General features: G+C 46.3%; 1 protein-coding gene across 1 annotated transcript in view; it reads right to left on the reverse strand.

The window, feature by feature from the left end:
* Nucleotides 1–18,705, reverse strand: part of DISP2 (dispatched RND transporter family member 2) — a 34,822-nt gene that overhangs the window by 14,436 nt on the left and 1,681 nt on the right. Inside the window, exons 2-3 of the mRNA XM_019551047.1 lie at nucleotides 14,459–14,604; nucleotides 1,491–1,943 (exon numbers count right to left, since the gene is read on the reverse strand). Of these exons, the coding sequence (XP_019406592.1) occupies nucleotides 1,491–1,943; nucleotides 14,459–14,604 (599 nt within the window). The remainder of the gene's footprint in view (nucleotides 1–1,490; nucleotides 1,944–14,458; nucleotides 14,605–18,705) is intronic.

Genomic DNA, 18,705 nt, shown 5'->3' on the forward strand with positions numbered 1-18,705 from the left:
GGCTACATTTGGCCCGTGGGCCGCGTTTTGCCCACCCCTGAAATAACTGGTCTTTCTCTGTTAACACCTATAAACTGAGAACATAAAATGAGCCTTGCTCTGTACCAATGTGTTGGGGTAGAGATCCCAAGCATTTTCTCTTTCCAAGGTGCGTGTTAATATGGTATTGAAGGGTTTGTCAGTGCCAAGAATGCTCCTAAAAAAATCATATGAAGCCAAGAAGTGTGGTGGTAGGTGGAGGAGGGTAGTGGAATATTATACCAAATTAAAGGTTGCATCCCATGCGGAATCTCTGAGCATTGTTACAGTGCTTCCAGGAACAGGGCTGCCTCAGAAGCAATGCCCCTGGGAGCAAGTGATAATATGCAGCTTTCCCTTATTTCAGTATGGGCAGTGACTTGAAGTCACACATTAATTCTCAGAGGGCAGCTATGTTACCTAAGGGCTTGTCTATATTGTGGTGGCTGCATGTCCTAGCAGGGACACCCCTGAGCACACTTTGCCTACCCACTCTTGCTTGCACACTCCATACTAAAAGTACATTGCCGAGATTGCTCAAGGGTCATCGCTAGTGGCTGCTGTCAAACACACTGGGAACTGAGGTCTTGCAGGAAACTGCAGGGGATGGCCTCAGACCAGCCCTCCTGATATGTCTCCAGTGTTGCCAACTCTCATGATTTTTGGTGTTGTCCTTAAAGTCTATGCTTTGGGAATGTGAAAAATGTAGCTTTCTTTTATATATATTTATATTTATGTATATATATAAAAGAAAGCTAAATTGTTCACATTTCCGAAGCACAGACTTTAAGAACAATGCCAAAATCATGGGAGTTGGCAATACTGTGTCTCCAAGTGTAGACTGTGCCTGTGGCAGTGGAAGGGTGAAGCATGCTAAGTAGTGCCATTACAATGTCGAAATACCCTTAAAAACTCATTTTTATGATCATAACTGTGCCATGAGAGGTAGCTCTCCTGTTCTGATGGAACATTCCTTCTCCCACAAAGGGAACTCCACAAGTTATTCAGGAGTCCCCAGCACCTTGGCACCTGCACAGCATACATTATAGATCTCAGTCACACTGAAATTCTTCCAGATCAAAGGACATGTGACAGATTTTTTAGGATGTAGAAAGGAAATGGAGAACAGCAAAATAAAGATCACGGCTCGATCAGAAGGTCCTGGCACCAGCTGGGAGAACACTAGTTTTATTTACTGGAGTTCTTTTAATGGAACATCACAATTTCTCTGGTTCTTATGAGTGTCACAAGTGCTAGGAGCTGCTTGTACATCATATTCAAAAGCTAGGGATCAAAGCACTGCCCCCTCTATGCATCTATGTGGCGCATGTAGCTAAAAAGGAAGTAAGGAGCTGGCAAAGCTGCAGTCCTCCTCCTTTCACACCAGTCCCCAGGCTCTTCCCAGTCCCTTTACCCCATACAAAGAGAGACCATGAGTAGCCCTCTGACCTTTTGCAAAAACTTCGGCTTACCTGACTGTTACAATGTGGTGCTGTACTGTCCGTGATTGATGCTGGTCATGTGACCACTGTTTCCAATGACCTTCAGGGTTTTCATGGTGAGGAGCTGGCAAGGGTTCCCCGCTGGAATGGTGAGAACACAAGGTGGCTCTCTCTCCATGCCCGGGTAGTGGGGGCAAAGCATAGCTGCCTCTAGGCTCTTGCTGGTTGCAATGGTAATACAAGTGATGCTGATGTGAATCCTGGGAACTGGATGGCACCTGGCCATTGGCTTGGGTGGAGATTGGTCCAAGCATGCAGCTGGAAGAAGGTAAGTGATCTCTCACCAAGCTGGGAGATGCAGCAATTGGACAGTGATGGACTGGACAACCTCTTTCCCAGGGCACTTCATTGTGGCTTGGTTCCGTCTTTCTGATTTCTGGCACAGTAAGACAGGATTGGCAAGGTTCTGGGTTTACTTTTTCTCTGTAAGAGCAAAATGAGGGGTTTTAATATATAGCTAAGAGATGGAAAGGCTCTGCAAGAGATTGCATCTCCCAATCTAAAGATTTTGATAGATTAACAGATTTTCAACTCAGAATGAACCAGTATGATCACCTTGTCTGCCCTTCTGTGGGACATAGGTTTTGAGACCTCACCCAGTTTTTCCTGCATCAATTCCAGATCTTACAGTTGAACAAAGAAGATATTCTCTTTAGAAAGACATCCAGGCTTGATTTAAAGCAGAGATTTTCAAACTTTTTAGGCTTGAGGCACCCATCATTTGACTTGAGGCCCTCCATAACTTTTGTGAATGGAGCAACACCCCATTTCAAAAAAGTAATTTGTTTATTACAGTGCTTAGTTCCTTGCAGAGGGGTCAGGCAGTGGAGGCAAGCCAGGGACCAGGCAGGGAGGAGCCTGCCTATCTCCTCATACTTCCTGGATCCCTTCAAAAGATACTGCAGCTTGCCAGCCTGCCCTGGCACCCTGGTTGAAAATCATTGATTTAAAGGGTTCAAGTGATAGAAAATCCTGGCAACATCTGTAGAGAAGTTGTTCCAGTGTTGTCTATATACATTGGGTAGTATCCCTCTGTAGCAGAAGGGTGCAGCCCCCACCCCAGAGGCAGAGCCTGACCAACCTCCTCTGGGGAGAATCTTGAGAAGGTTCAGAGGAGGGTTCAAAGGAGGGCCTGCAGGTAAGGCCCTACAAGAAGAGACTGAGGGACCTGGATCTCTTCAGCCTTCACAAGAGAAGGCTGAGAGGTGATCTTGTGGCTGCCTATAAATCTATCAGGGGAGGGTAGCAGGGAATAGGATATACTCTATTTACTAGGGCACCCCATGGTGTAACTAGGAACAATGCCACAAATTGATGGAGAGCAGATTTAGGTTGGACATTAGAAAGAACTTCTTCACAATAAGGGTTGCCAGAATCTGGAATGGGCTTCCAAGGGTGCTCTCCCTTACCCTTAGTGTCTTCAAGAGGAGACTGGACAAGCACCTAGCTGGGGTCGTCTGACCCCAGCGTTCTTTCTTGCCCAGGGCAGGGAGTCGGACTTGACCTACTGAGGTCCCTTCCAAACTTAACATCTATGAATCTCCTTGGGGGCTTGGCTGGAACCCCCATAGTGGGGGTTGTAGGAAGCTTTGTAGGGGCATCTGCCCCCCCAGAAGGTTCCTGCCCTGTCATTCCTTCACATAAGGGAAGGGAAAACAATAAAGAAAACCAAAATATACAGTGGGGCTGGTGAATCTAATAGAGGCAGGCTGGGGTTGTGGGGGAAATGCGAGGGGGGAAGGGGGCTGAAGCTTTCTGAGCTACAGCCCCACAGGAAAAAAAAACAGGAGGGCTATGCTTGGGGAATGTGGGGGAGGGGGAAACACACACACAAGGGCTGGGGAGACTCAAACTGTCTTATTCAGCCACACAACAAACACCAGGCCAGGGGGAGTGGACCACAGGATTTACCATACAAGTGCGAAAGCACACGGTAAGGCTGCTGAGGCAGATGTAAAAGATGGCTGGGGTAGTGGAGGGGAGGGGCTTTTTTGTTGAAGATCAGTCCAAGAACCCCTCAGGCCTCCAGCCAGGCACTCAGTAGCGGAGCAATAGGCATGAAAACAAAGCAGGATCAGATGCAGTGAGGCAGCAGGAACAATAAATTAGGGAGTAATCCAGTGCAGGTGTGGTGTTGAGTGGTGCAAGGTGGTGCAGCAGAACAGATAGCAGCAGTAGCAGCAACAGCAGCAGCAGTGGTAGCAGCCATCCAGTTCAGCCACTCAGGGTATGCTTCAGGTGAAACTGGAGGTAAAGGTGGGGGCTGGCCTGCCAAGGCATCTGGGGCAGGCAAGGCACCTTTAGGCTCCAGCAGTGATGGTGGGGGAGGGGCCAACAGGTAGCGCAGGCTCTGTCCCCAGGTTGTTCCCCCCCCCACGGCTTGGTGGTGGGCTGGGCAGCATGCCAGAACAGGGGTGCAGAAGCTGGGGTGCAGTGCTAGGGTGTGGTGCTGGGGTGCGGTAGGCCTCTCCCCGGTGGGGCAGTGGCATGCATCAGAGGTCCTCCCTGTGTGTGTGTTGGGGGGGGCAGCAGCAGCCCAAGGCAGGAAGAGGTGTGGCCAATTTAGCCCCAAAAGTGCTGAGAACAAGTCAGCAGCTAACAGTAGTCAGAGGCAGGAAGGGGCCTGGCCATCTTCTCCCCAGAAGCTCCTGAGACCAAGCCTGCAGCAACCAGCAGCAGCAGCAGCCTGGGACAGGAAGGGGCATGGCCAACTTCCGCCCAGAGGCTTCTCTCCCAGAAGTTCCTATTTGTCCATCCAATTACCATGGGGAAGGCCAAACTAGCTAACTAGTAGTCCCTTTTACAGTCCATGGACAAATGCGCTAATGGACGAATGGAACAACTAAACTCTTGGAACAACTAATGAAAAAAACAGGCGTGTCATGTGGGTCAAAGGCAGTTAGGAAAGCCAAGGCAGAGACGGAACTAGGGATGGCAACCAGAATTAAGGATAACAAAATGTCCTTTTTCTTATACATATGGAGTAAGAAGAAGGCACCAGGTAACGTGGGGCCCCTACAGGACAGGCTTGGCAATCTGGTGATTGCAGCAATGGAAAAAACTGATCTCTTCAACTAGTTCTTTGCCTCCATATTTCTGAGCAGGGACCAGGACAACTCCCCAACTAGGATTATGGACAGGCTCAGGGGACATGATGCCATGCCTAGGGTCAGGGACGGTCTAGTTAGGGAACTTCTGGAGGAGCTGGATGTGTTTAAATTAGCAGGTCCAGATGCTCTTTATCTGAGGGTACTGAGGGAATTGGCAGAGGTCATAGCAGGGCCCCTGGCACAGCTGTATGAGTGCTTGTGGTACTCTGGCCAGGTCCCAGAGGACTGGAAAAGAGCCAATGTGGTCCCCATTTACAAGAAGGGGAGAAAGGAGAACCCGGGTAACTATAGGCCAGTTAGTCTCACCTCGGTCCTTGGGAAGACCTTTGAGAAAATTATCAAGGAACACATCTGCAGGGGCCCAGCATGGGAGGTAATGCTCAGGGGCAATGAACACAGGTTCACTGTGGGCAGATCCTGTCTGACTAACCTTGTTTCCTTTTACAACCAGTCACCAAGTCCTTGGATGCGGGCGTTGAGGTGGATGTCATCTACCTGGACTTCAAGAAGGACTTTGACATGGTTTCTCACCCCGTTCTCATAAAAAAAAACTAGGCAACTGTGGCATTGATGCCTACACAGTCAGATGGGTGGCAAATTGGCTTGATGGTCGCACCCAGAGAGTGGTGGTGGATGGGTCATTTTTGACCTGGAGGGATGTGGGCACTGTAGTTCCCCAGGGCTTAATCCTCGGGCCTGTGCTATTCAATATCTTTATCAGCAACTTGGAGGAGGGCATGGAAAGCATGCTGTCTAAATTTGCTGGTGACACAAAGATGTGGGGAGAAGTGGGTACACTGGAGGAGAAGGACAGAATCCAGATATAGACAGGTTACAGAGGTGGGCGGATGAGAATAGAATGGAATTCAACACAGACGAGTGCAGGGTAGAATGAATCTGCAACACACCTATAGGCTGGGGAACACCCTTCTCAACAACACTGTGGCTGAAAGGGATCTTGGAGTCATTGTTGACTCCAGGATAGACATGAGCTGCCAATGTGAGGAAGTGGTCAGTAAGGCTAACCACACCTTTTCGTGCATCTACAGATGCATCACAAGGAGGTCCAGGGAGCTGATCCTTCCCCTCTATGTGGCACTGGTCAGGCCACAGTTGGAGTACTGCATCCAGTCCTGGGCACTGCACTTCAAGAGGGATGTGGCTAGCATTGACAGGGTCCAGAGGAGGGCCACTCGCACCGTCAGGGGGCAGCATGCCAAGGCCTATGAAGATAGACTAAAGGGTCTGAATCTATTCAGCCTCCACAAAAGAAGACTGAGAGGGGATCTGGTGGCTGTCTAGAAACTCACCGGGGGGACCAGCAGAAAATAAGTGAGGCTCTGTTCCCCCTGGGCACCACCTGGGATAAGAAGGAATAAAGGCCACAAATTGATTAAGAGCAGGTTCAGGCTTGATATCAGGAGGCATTACTTTACGGTTAGGGCTGCCAGGCTCTGGAATGGGCTCCCAAGGGAGGTGGTGCTCTCCCATACTTTGGGGGTCTTCAAGAGGAGGTTGGATAGATATCTGGCTGGGGTATTGTGATCCCAGCACTTGTTCCTGCCCAGGGCAGGGGGTCAGACTTGATGGTCTGTTCAGGTCCCTTCTGACCCTAGAAACTATGAAACTATGAAAGGGTCAAAACATGAAAATAAATGCGCCTGAGTGGGCCCCAGAATCTCCTGAGGGCAAGTAGCCCTGAGCTTCATGCCAGGGCAGCTTGTTATACTGCTGGGGTCAGCACAGGTGCTTTTCCCAGCTTTCAGCTCCCCCTGGCTGCAGATCTGGGATGAGCTGGGCAGGGTCAGTTTGTCCAAGTGGCACAATTTGTCCCACACCAAAGTGCATGTTGAAGCACGTGTGCTGAGGCACAAATCTCTGGTATAAATTTGTGGTGCTGCTATTGAGCTGCTGCATGGACATGTGCCTGCATATGTTGATAAGTCCTCTCTGTGAAAGTGAGCCATGGACTAGATATTACAGGTCACTCCTAGCACTCAGTGTTACTTGGACAATATGCTCTTAACAGGAGCCAGCATTAACAAACGTCTTGAGAATTTCAGGGAGGTATGGTATTTGTCAGGCTGATTATAAGCTTAGAGTAAACAAAGTAAAATGTTAATTGGAAAAGGCTTTATTGTAAACATGCCGCCTTTGGAAACAGGGGACATAAATAACAAAAATTGAGGTAATCCTTAGGGCACCCAAGAAGCTTATAATACCTGAAAGGATTCTGTATGCTTTAATACATTGTTGCCTCCAACATTAGCTCGTAATGCCACCCTGAAACAACTAGGACCGGTAATTTCACATGTGATGGAGGATCATATTGATTCGATTGAATTGCTGTTTGCCTTTGTTACTGGATTTCTTACCCCAGAAGAATGTAATTCTGCTTAAGGTGAGAGAGAAGCTCTCTGTCTAGTCTGAGAAATCAAAAAAAAAATCACTAGTGCCCTAATCAGACAACAAGTTTATGCTAATATAACTGGCAATATACCAGTGTAAAAAAGTATGGTAGCAGATAGGCAACACAAAATTCTAAACTAATGCAACTTCACCAAGCCAGCAGAGCAGTAGTCACCAACCCATTGATCCTGATTGACAGGTAGGTCCTGGAGCCTCTTTTGGTCAATCCTGGGCTGGGGGAGATCTGGGCGCATGCCTGTCCCTTCCCCCCCCAGCTCCAGCATGTCAATCTGTGGGGGAGGGAAGGGGTGGAGGCCAGATCAAGGCCCTCACGGTGAGCGACTGACTGTACAGCCCAGTGGCTCAGCTCAGCAGTGGAGACTCACATGGAGTGGGCCCAGCCCAGCCAGGTCTGGGAAGATCTGGTCATCCAGGGGTGCGTTGGGGGGCTCCCACCGCTGGACACAGCTCAGCGGAGGCCCCAGGTGCCTGTGCCCCACCCCACCTGTGCTCAGGGCCCAGCACCCCTGTGTGAGAGTCCAGAGGGTGCTCACCTAGGGTGCATCTCCGACCAGGGGCATGAACTGCAACACATCACAATGTCCACGCTACGATGAGAGCTCCTCATCTGCACCTGCCTGGCTTTACCTCCTCAACAGCTGAAGCAGATTGTTGCCAATCTGCAGCAGGGGCAATATCTGGAGGCCAGGAGTGGAACCCAGGGGAGGCAGAGAAGGATGGCAGAAGAACAGGAGAGAGAAGCTTGGGAGCTGGAGACACGCGGCGAAGACAGGGAAGATTGGGTAAGCCCTTGATCAGACCCTGAAGACATGGTGGCACCCTCACGACGGGAGTGAAGAGGAAGGCAGAAGAGGCAAGGGGGTAGAAGGCAGATCGGGGAAAGATCCCAGGAGTGGCAGAGGTGACGGATCCGCCCAAACCATCTGCTGCAGGGTTTTTTTTTTCTTTTTCTTCTTCTCTTTCTCTTTGCTGCCTCCCTGCCGGCTAGAGAGCCCAGATCAGGGCCAGGCATTCTCCCAGGAAGAGAAAGGAAGTGTGCACCCAGAGGGACTCCATGACTGGACCGGGAGCTGGCAGAAAACCCCGAGCTATGAGGACCATGTCCCTGCCCAGCTGATCATCCCAGCAGGAATTCCCTACCTCATTAAGCAGTGCACACCATCAAATAAGCCGGCGCGGTCCTGATGCAAAGTATTTGGGAAGAGTCCAGAGCGGGGAAAGTAAGCCGCTGAAGACCCCTGGGGGTAACCAACCCCAAGCACAGGAACCAGACCTTGACAATGTCCAGAAGATGAACAGGTCATAAGATTTCAGTGAACCCGAAAGAAATAAAACGAACGAAAGTAAAGAGATTGGTTTTAAGTTGGTCCTTCCCGCGCATCCATTTTTGGACTTTGGGCACTGGGACAGCCCCTATGATCGATCTGGGTGTGTGATGGCTAGTCACCACCTCCCTTTTTGTAAGCCTCTTTTAATCATCAAAGTCGTGGCAGGCGGGAAAAGAAAGGACACCAGACCTCACCCAAATCTACCATAAGGGGCGCAGCCACCCTGAGGAGCCAGTGAATGTCAGCAGGACGTACCCAGTGACTACCTGACACCCTGGATGACCAGATTGTCCCAGACTCAACCAGGCTGAGGCCGATCCCACTTCTCTCTCACAGCTGTGCTGAGTCGTGCCTGCCTGGCAGCCAGATGAACGTGGCATCAGGCCCCAGTCTGGCTGGGTCTGGGATTCTCCGTGGTCTAGGGGTGTGTGGGGCATGGTAAGGATGGGAAAGGAGGTAGGAGGTGGGGGAGGGGGTGGGGCAGGGGGTGCAGTAGATCCTGGGGTGCCCTTTACTTGCAAAAAGTGATCTTCACCATAAAAAGGTTGGAGACCACTGCAACAGAGATTACCCCTGAGAAATCAGTCATAAAATTCTACTGGTGTAAGTTACCTCTATAGCTGCCATGTATCCACACCTATTCCAGGGTAGCTGTTTGCTAAAATCAAACAGGTTCTTGCTTGCTCCATTACCACCTAATGAGGTACAATAATAGTCACATGCCACATGAGCTACACAAGGATAGCTGCACATCTGTCTGATACTAAACACAATGCAATTTATATAATTTATACAAAACTGATCTGAACACAAAGGTGTGAGTCTGTCAGTCCATGCTCCAACATCTCTTACACCCATTGTAAGTCATCATCTTCCAGTTCAACTTCTAACCTCAAAATATGAGTGCTCACTAATAGGATAATGAGTTCCAACCAACATGAAAATTCAGATTTCTCTGTAAGCTATTTGGAAAATGTAAACATGAAAGAACTTCTGTGTGGTGGCCAAAAAGCAATATAGAAAATGGCAAACCATTTTCCAACAGTATCCAAGTTGCTAACAAATGCAATGGGTGTGTCCAGACAATCACACATGGCCATTTTCCCCGGCAACAAATAGCAGTGGCATATATTTATGCTACTACTAGCTGTCCCTGGGGAATCCTCCTGTATGTGCGCTTTGGTGTATGGCAAATTGCCCTGGCTAGGGTAGGGGAGGCTGGGGCAAACACCTGGGCAGTATGCAGTTCAGAAAACCAAATCACATGCACAGACTGCATTTTGCAGCCCCTCAAAAGCCTTTGAGGCACCACAGAGTGCATGAGCGTGCTTGTGTGGGCACACTCCAGATGTTTATAAGTGTTCTTTTTCATCTCTGGCTAAGTATTCACTGACAGTAAATTCCCGCAGACTATGCTAAACCATTTATAGCACATATTGGTTTCAGTAAGTGCCCATTTTAAATGGCTGAGTTCTCTATATGAATTCAACTAAGTCAGTGCAAGTGATCAAAGAGTTGTTGTCCAAGAGAGGAGTTCCTGAATAGATTGTGACAATGAAGCTCAATTGACACCTGAGGAGTTTGTCAAAAAGAAATGCCTCATTGCTTCTTTACCACCCTGCCACAGACAGATTAGTGACAAGATTTGTCCAGACATTCAAGTAAATGATCCATGTTATAGCTCTGGATAAAGGTTGCTTTCCGCATAGGACTGCACATCTTCTGTTGAGGTATAGGAATGCCTTACTGTACATGTTATTATAAATCAGACACTAGCAGCTTTTATGGGCTACACTTTAAAGTGTACTCTACCCAAACTTTATAAAGCCTTGTTAAAGTAATCCCACTAGTAGTCAATACTGTTGTCCCTCCAATGAAGAGTAGTAGGAGTGCATGCCAAAGAATTAAAGAATACCTTCTATGATATACATGAAATGGCGTCTATACTTAGTAATTCACTATGCCTACTTATTACTGAGCAACTCTGGCTGAAAAATTATATGTTCCCAATGGTTCTTGCCAGTTCCAGTAAGTGGAGTAGCTGGTTTTGTTGTTCAGGACTTTGAGTACACTAATTCAGTAGTCTTTGAATTTCAGTATTTTAAAGTTCATTTTACCTTTCTCGTTAAGTCCCAATTTTCAGTGTTTTAAGTGAAGTTGAACTCAGTGTTCTGGTAAGGTACAAGTAGCTGCCAATCAATCTTAACTGTGTGGGGCGGTAAATTTCAGTGCTAAAATAATGGTCCACACTAAACTAAACCAAATTCTAGATCTTTTCTCATTTCCTTTCTACTATATTTAATTCCAATATAAATATCAAGCAAAAACTGTTCCCATGCAAAATCCTTTGAAGCCAGTTGTGGGAATGTATAAAATAGTTGCAGAGAATCTGCCCGTCTCCCTCAAAAGAACATCTAGCTACAAACATAACAGATCATAAAAATAGACGTATCATCCTTTCATATATTAAACTGCATCCCATTTTTGCTTACATACATTCTTATACACATAAGAACCCTAATATTTCTAAATACATGCTTAATGATACTGCAAGTGAATAAAAAGCTAATAGCAGGAAAAGAAAAGCAATCTGTGGATGGTCATTTCAAAGTTGTGCCACATAGACAACAACTTTGGAGCTGTGTGGGCAGGGAAGATCACGCTGGTACAAAAGGGAAGCAGTTTACAAAAGCAGCCGGTCAGACTTGCATTTTTCCAATCTCAGCTGGATGTAAGCGAGGCACAGAAGCAGAGACAGGACAGGGAGGCACAGACCAAAGAGTAAAGTGGAATTAACAGCTCCTGTTATCTACTACTATTGGTTGTGTTAGTTATTCTATTTACTTCCCTCCTCACTTTCACCAAGATGTCTAGACAGCATGAAAATTAAATTTATGAAGCTTTGGAAGTCACGTTGCTTTCCTTAGAAAATACCAGAATGTAAGGAGGAAAATCCTGGCCCTCCTGAGGCAGCAAAAACAACCAGAGAGAAAGGATTGTGTCTTCTGCACCCCACATGAAAATGTAAACACTTAAAACCTCCTAAGCGTGCTCCTTTCTGCTACTTTACTTGATTTGGCAGGTGGAGCCTTTTGTGATATAAATCAAGTGGAGGGCATGGCTTGTGAAAGGAGCAAAAATGGGATTAGCAAAGGATAAATCCACAGACCTCATGATCTCTGCCCTGCCCTCAAGTGTGTGTGGTCATTGGCTCTCCCCAGCTCTCCCCATGCACACAGTATTAAATGCTGCAGAAGGTTAGTGCTGAGAACATATGGTATTAACTGGCTTTTCCTCAATTCTTTCCCCCTTTGGCTGGCTAGACTGTGCAAACACATGGAGCTGATCTCAGGCATTGTGGCAGAAGCAGCTTTACACAGCAGGGAAATGACGCCATAGAGCTGTCTTCCCCACTGCACAGCTACTCCATTTCATTAATTTTGCTTCCCTCCGAGCCACCCAGCAGGAGAAGGCATATGACTCAAACTAACGAAGGCACAGGGAAAGAATCCAGCATTTTTAAGAACATCTGTAAAGTGGGTCTGCAAGTATTATTCTAAACAATATTGGGAAGGCATTAATTCTCAGTTGCAACAGGAGCTGCAGTGTTTTCACTACTGTGTACTTTGTAATTCTTTTTTTCCCCCTCACACCACAGACCCAAATCTTACAGTGCTGGACATGGGCATCTTTGATGGAAATCCATGAGAATTACTCAGACACTGGTAGAAAACTGGCCCCTTAAGTATGATATTAAAAGCATCTGGAGATCTGTGGATTAGTGGGACCTCCAGTAATATCTGTCTTCCTCTTCCTGTCACCTTTGCCACCTGTTAGTCTATGAGTGTGGACTGGCATGATTATTGTGGATTCTACTTCCATAGTACCGTACATGTATTCCCAAGTGAGGAACAGACATAGCTTTCCTAAGCTGTCTGTCCTCAGTAGGTGCTATTACAGACACTAGTTTCTAGCTAGTAAGAAGGCGGGTTTGTATTGAGTAAAGTATGAAACTGAGGAGCAGAAGTGGAGCGTGTTCTACACGCTGACTTTCTTATGTAGTAAAGTCACTACGTATTTTTCAAGAGGTAACTTTGACTTGGATTTAAGTAATTTACAAGGTGGTAAAGCTGTGTGATTGTGCACACTATACTCTAACTATATTGTAATATAACTTTACAACATACATGCATGTCCTATATCAGCACTATATGTCTCTCTCTATGCTTTTTTGTTCATCCACATTCTCAATTCAGTTAGAGTCACGTTTCTTAGCCATGGTGCCGTGGCACCCCAGTGTGCCGTGAGATCCTTTGGAGGTTGCTGTGAGTTGTGAGAGCCTAAGAGAAGTGTGATGAGAAGCAGAGTGTAACAGGATGGCACCTGACGGCTGCTATGATGTCCCCTACTGGCCACCTTGAGCCAGACCAGCTCTTTACTTCTGCCTCTTGGGGTCTTCCCCTGATGTCTCACCTGCCATGCCTTCAGTGTTGAGAGGAGGTTGCCCATAGAAGCTGATGAGCTTTAAGTGCTCTTCCTCATTTCTTTTTTCCCTCTATAGGCTCCCCTGGCCCACTTGACTTGGAGTTCAGATCCCAACACCCTGAAATCTCTCTCTCTTTCTTTCTGCCTGGAGTAACGCTGGGCCACTCAGACCCTAACCCTTGTCCAGGCTTCAGCCTGGTCAGCCTTGGCCCCTTTTTCCTCTAGCTGAGGCCACTTAGCCCAGGTTCACTGACTTGGGCCCTGGCTCTTTGGGCCTCTGCTTCACAGTGGAGGGTGTCTACCAGGTACCCTGCTCATGGCCTTCTCTATCTCTCCAGCCACTCCCCGTCTGCCAGTTATTCAATAAACAAACAGATACCAACACAACTGAAATATAAACAAACAGCTTTCACACAAGTGTGTCCCTCCTGTTGTCTGTCAACATCCTGTCACAATCTATAACTCCCAGGGCTAGGTCTGCTCTCATCCTTGTGGGTAGCTTGGGCGTCCCTGGGCACTGCTTCCCACAGTCAGCTTCCCTGTGGGAGTTCCTCTCCCTGCAGCCTGTAGGGCCTGACTGACCACTGTGGCTCAAATCCTAAGCTTATATGCCTGGAAGCCCTTTCCCCACTTTCTGTCATGTAACTTCTCCCCAGCCACATAGGAGTTATCCCCTCCTAATTAAGGGCCAGCCTGCACTCCTACCCCAGTGGCTCCACACAGCTGGCTTAGCCTGCTTCCCTCTCTTAAGGTGACAAGAGCCCCCTGGCTCCCTGTTACACTCCCTTCTCCACCCCTGCTATTGTCTGTGCCCAGCTGATCTCACACCCCACTGCCCAGCCCCACTGCAAAAAAGTAAACACTGTAAAGTGTAATAGATAATTAGTTTTTGGAATTGGGTGCCACGCAGCTCACAAAAGTTATGGCCAGGTGCCTTGGATCCAGTGCGGAGTAGCTCAAGTCCCAAAAGACTGAGATCTACAGTTGGAGGATTCAGGATTTTTCTTTTAATCAAGCACCTGATTTTCCTCCTTCACACAAAATGCAGGTGGCTAAAAGAAAGGAAGGTGTGATCAGAAGAACACCAAGAAAAGGTGTTGTGAGACTGTAAATTAAAGTTGCTCTAAAACATGCATGTAAGAGAGCATAGCCTCTGGGAAATCTCCATTGGCATACTCCTCAGTGCAATGTAGATGCAAAGGGCCTTAGTATGCATGGACGTTCCTGAGCATGCTAAACTTAACTTAATTGGCTGTATTGAAAGGCTGTAACATCAACACAAGTGCATGTATGTCTCTGTACCAGGGTTTCTGGGGCAATTCCATTGTATGGGTTTTAATTTGCACCGCAGCCAGCTGAAAATTCCTCGTCTTTGTACTCTGTTATGTCTAGTGTTTTCTCAGATCAAGCTTTGGTTAGTTTTCAGATTCATATAATGGATTATGTCAGGTATCTAGGTTGTAGCTGTATTGGTCTAGAGGCAAAATGAATCAGTTCTGTATTGGATTACAGCATTGAGAACCTATTGTGAATGTTACTTGTCATCCTTCCTGTCCTTGCAGCTGTGATCTACAGTCGTGTTTACCTCAGCCTTCCTGTCACTCTTTGGCTTAATATCTGTTGACAGCCTCTATTTTTCAAAGTGGTTTCTGCCTTGGGCTGTTGCTTTGCCAAAGCTGTGTAATCTTCCCATGTACTGTTATGTGGGTATTCATGAATGCAGGCAGGATACTAAATATGGTTACAGAAAAAGTGTTAACAACTTCAGGGATTTAATCCAGTATTGCTGGACAACCCCCTACCACTCTGTTCTCTGGACATGCAAGGAAGGTAGGTTCAGACACTGAAATAGAGCCCTTCTTTTTTTACCAACTGATATCTCTGGCTACTGCAGCTGAGAGGTTCCTAAATACAGTTTCAGCTATATGACATCCCTCTGAAGACAACATACAAATCTGGAACATAGCAGAAGCCATTGCTCAGCATCTCCCTAAGTAATGTACATTTATTTTATTTTTAAAATTATGAATATTAATAATGTGCATTGTGGCAGCACACAGAGCCTTCAACTAGGTCTGAGCCTGTCTGTTAGGGACACTATATAAACATGTTGCATGCTCCATAACCCATATAAGTGTATATAACTTACAACCTAAAAGTTAAAATATATTAAGTAAGAATGAAAAAAACAAGCAGTTAAGGAACACAAAGAAGTAATAAAAAGAACAGGGAGTTATAGCATAGGCTAGCTCTGTTGACAGCTCATGAACAATTGATAGAAGTAATCACAAATAATGTTCTCTTTAAAATAGAAAATTACAATCACGAGAGGGAAAATAAATAAGAGACCATCTGTATCTTGCCTAATCGAAAGCCTATTTCTTCCAGAAGCCCTATTTTAATAGTCAGGACTCAATTCCACAAACTTTCATTAACAACAAATCAAGATTTTTTTTTTCCTTTGCTATACCAGGATTTGCCTCACAAGAAATATTGACTATAACCACTTTTCACAAATTAAAAAAAATCCCTCTTTGTTCTGTGTGCCAAGTTTCAGCCTACACTTGATGGAATTTTTGCTGAGACTTAGAATAGAAGCTTCAGAATGGACTTTTCTATGGAATTTAAATAGCAGTTTATAATAGAAAGGCTGACAGACCTTTTCTTGAGGACTGGGAACATGAAAACAGCAATACAGTGGTGAAACAATAGTGGACAGGGAATTATTTTTTTCTCTGATTTTTATCTTCTCAGGGGATAAAATGTAAAGGTATTTTAGATATGCAGACTTCACCTGTGAAAGTGTTTAGGGCAAGTCATAAAGACAGCACAACACTGTCAGAATATCTAAGGACTCAGCCATGTAATATACAGCATTACAGGTAAAAATAGCCTCAAAAATACAGAGTTAAAGAAGAAATAATTTAGTTTAAAATCTAATAGACTCAAATGTTTCCTTCACAGTTACAATTATATATTTTTTGTCTATATTCTGATAGCATGCTTAGGATTGCTTAATTTTCTCATCATAGTAACCCACATTATTGTACTAAGAACTGACTGAACTCCCAAATAACTAAGAGAATTTAGATCAGTCTCTTAGTTATTTGGTGGTGTTTTCAGTTTGGAGCTCTTTTCAGTTCTCATTTAAGCCAATACATGTTTTGCTGTCAAGACTTGTGACACCAGATTCAAGGTCTTGAGGCAGCACCTTGTGATAATGTGTATGCACAATAACATGCATATTTATGGTTTCCATCCTGCATGTGGTTGCAACTCCCAAGTGAGAAGCTAGGAGTCCTCAGGTCCCATAGATTAATGGAGAGTGTGATTAAGTCCAACTCTTGTCATGCTTTTAGGAACACAAAATAGATCAAATGTATCTGTGGTATAACCCTGAATCAATGGCAGTAAAAAGCAGTGGAGAAAAGAGTGAATTTTGTTAGCAAGTGAATGGACTAAAAATAAAGGTGGGCCCAACTGATTTTGCCTTTCCATGACCAGTAATACAAGATACTTGGTATCTTCTTCCTTGAAAAAAAAAAACGGTATTTTTTCACTACAGCAGCAGAATTTATTCTTGAGAAGATCCATGATCATTTTTTAATGAGACTCTTGACTATATTAAAACAATTCTCTCTCACATATTCTACTTTCCACTGCCAAGGAAAGTTTAGACTTTTCAGTTCCTGTCCTTTGACTCCACTGAACACAATATTGAATTTACCATTAAATAGCTAGAGCTGCCACTGTATCCTCACATACATGCACATATACGTGTAATATATGCCGGACCTGAGGCTCCTGCCTGGGAGCATCACTGCCACCCAGTACATGCCAGCTATACCATGTGAGGGTATATTACATGTCGAAATATACCATGTGTGTGGTGGCAGTGTAAATTGTTACTTGGTCATCCGCATTGGACACTCAAAAGTGAGCCAGATGTGATACTCATCACATTATTTTCATGTGTGCCCTACCCAGGCTAGCTCAGTGGGGCACTAGGCTTACAGTTATTTTTGACAGTAACAGTTTAAAATGTATTTCTTAAAACATATTACTCAATATTCAAAACAAAGCACACCACCTTTTATCCTAATCTAGAAAAAGCCTAAGGGATGCTACCTTTTTCAGGCAACAATAGCTATCTGATGGAACAGAACGTTCACCAAGATCAAAGACAAGAGCTATAAAACTCACTTTTTTCCTTGTGTGTCTATCTGGATGATAAAATGTAATGTTATGTAATATTCACAGACACAAGCAAAAAAGGTTAGCTTTACAATCCACACCCACACACACACACACAAGCACACAAATAAGCCATCAACTAACTGTAGCTATGAACTGGAAATGGAAGAGGTTTTTGGAGCTGCCTTCTTTGGAGCTCCCTCCTTGAGCAAGAATATTCAAGTGAGCAAAGTTTGCAGGATTTGATAGGTGGTGTGTCACCAGATTTGCCAGATGTAAGACAAAAATCTGTTGTGAAATGGTTACACTAGGAGGGTGTTTTTAAAATAGTGCATGAATATTGTAGTTTTCAGAGCTCACTAAAGAGATCTGACTGCCCAGTTCCCTTAGGCAGGTCCAGAAATCTGAGCATGAATCTAAAGTTTATTGTTTGTATTTAGTAAGGGTGGCAATTCTTTGCCTTTGTAACTGTATTTGTGTTTAGCTGATCTTCTGCTGTGCATTGATAACACAGACTGTCTGAATAGTTTGGCAGCCCTCTTGCCTCCAGTGTGACAAATATAAATTCATTTAAATGTTTAGGGCTGGATCATGCCCTGTGATAATGTAGCTGCTGTGATGCTGGAAAGTGACTGTGCCCATGCATACCTAATTTCGTAAGCTGTACATTGGGGCATGTAGCAGAGAGGGGCAGGATGAACACAGAAGAACTTTTGAGCAAGAAACATGCCTTCTTTTGGTGTTTGTACAGCCCCTCATGCCTTGTAGATGCCACCAGACATACGTAACAAAAAGTAGTCATTATAAGGACAACTTTTCTAACAATATCCTTCGGAACAATAATATTGCAGAGTAAAAAATCTGTGTTTTAACCTGTTTCTATAAAGTGCCTGGGGAAACTTCTGTTAAACTAACGGGGGGGGGGCGGTATCACAGTTTGGCATGCACAATCTTTCATTGAAACACAAAACGGACTGCAATGTGTGTGAATGGCCTTTGGCAGCTGACCGCCTGCTTTGTGCTCTGTGGTTCTGTACAGATGTCTCTCTACTGCTGACCCTAGGCGGGTACCTCCATGCCTCGCGGCAGAAGCAGGCTAGCCAAACAGGTCAATACTCTGGTTGCTTTCAAGGTTTTACACGCCTCGGCTTCATGCCTTCCTGCGTGTCTCAGCCACCTCCCCCTAACAGTGGCTGGCTGCAATTCAATCCCGCCGTGCCCAGGGGGACAGGCACTGTCCACGGCGCCTGCCTGTGGGAACCGGCCCCCTCCTTGCTGCTGGGCAGAGAAGCAGGTGGCTCCTGCCCGCGGGATGGGCCCAAGCGGCTGGCCCTGCCGCCTCTTAGCCCTGCTCATTGTCTGGAAGCGGCCGGAGGGCGACAGAGCCGCCCTGCCTGGCACCCGCAGGGGCACCGGGGCAGCACCACCACGAAGGGCGGGCACACGGGCTGAAGGGGGCGGGGGGTGTCTCAGGTGTGCCATGCACCCAGGCACCCCCAGCCGTGCTCAGTGCTGCCAGGGGCAGAGGACCTCCGTGGGGCAGGGCCCCGCGCCCCTCCCAGCCGCTCGGGGCCGAGACGATGGCTCGTACCTGGGGGTGCAGGTGCCCTTGGCGGGGATCACGCCCCGCGCCCGCTC

Source organism: Crocodylus porosus, unplaced genomic scaffold (genome assembly GCF_001723895.1).
Source record: "Crocodylus porosus isolate Cpor-Errol unplaced genomic scaffold, CroPor_comp1, whole genome shotgun sequence".
NCBI classification, from domain to species: domain Eukaryota; kingdom Metazoa; phylum Chordata; order Crocodylia; family Crocodylidae; genus Crocodylus; species Crocodylus porosus.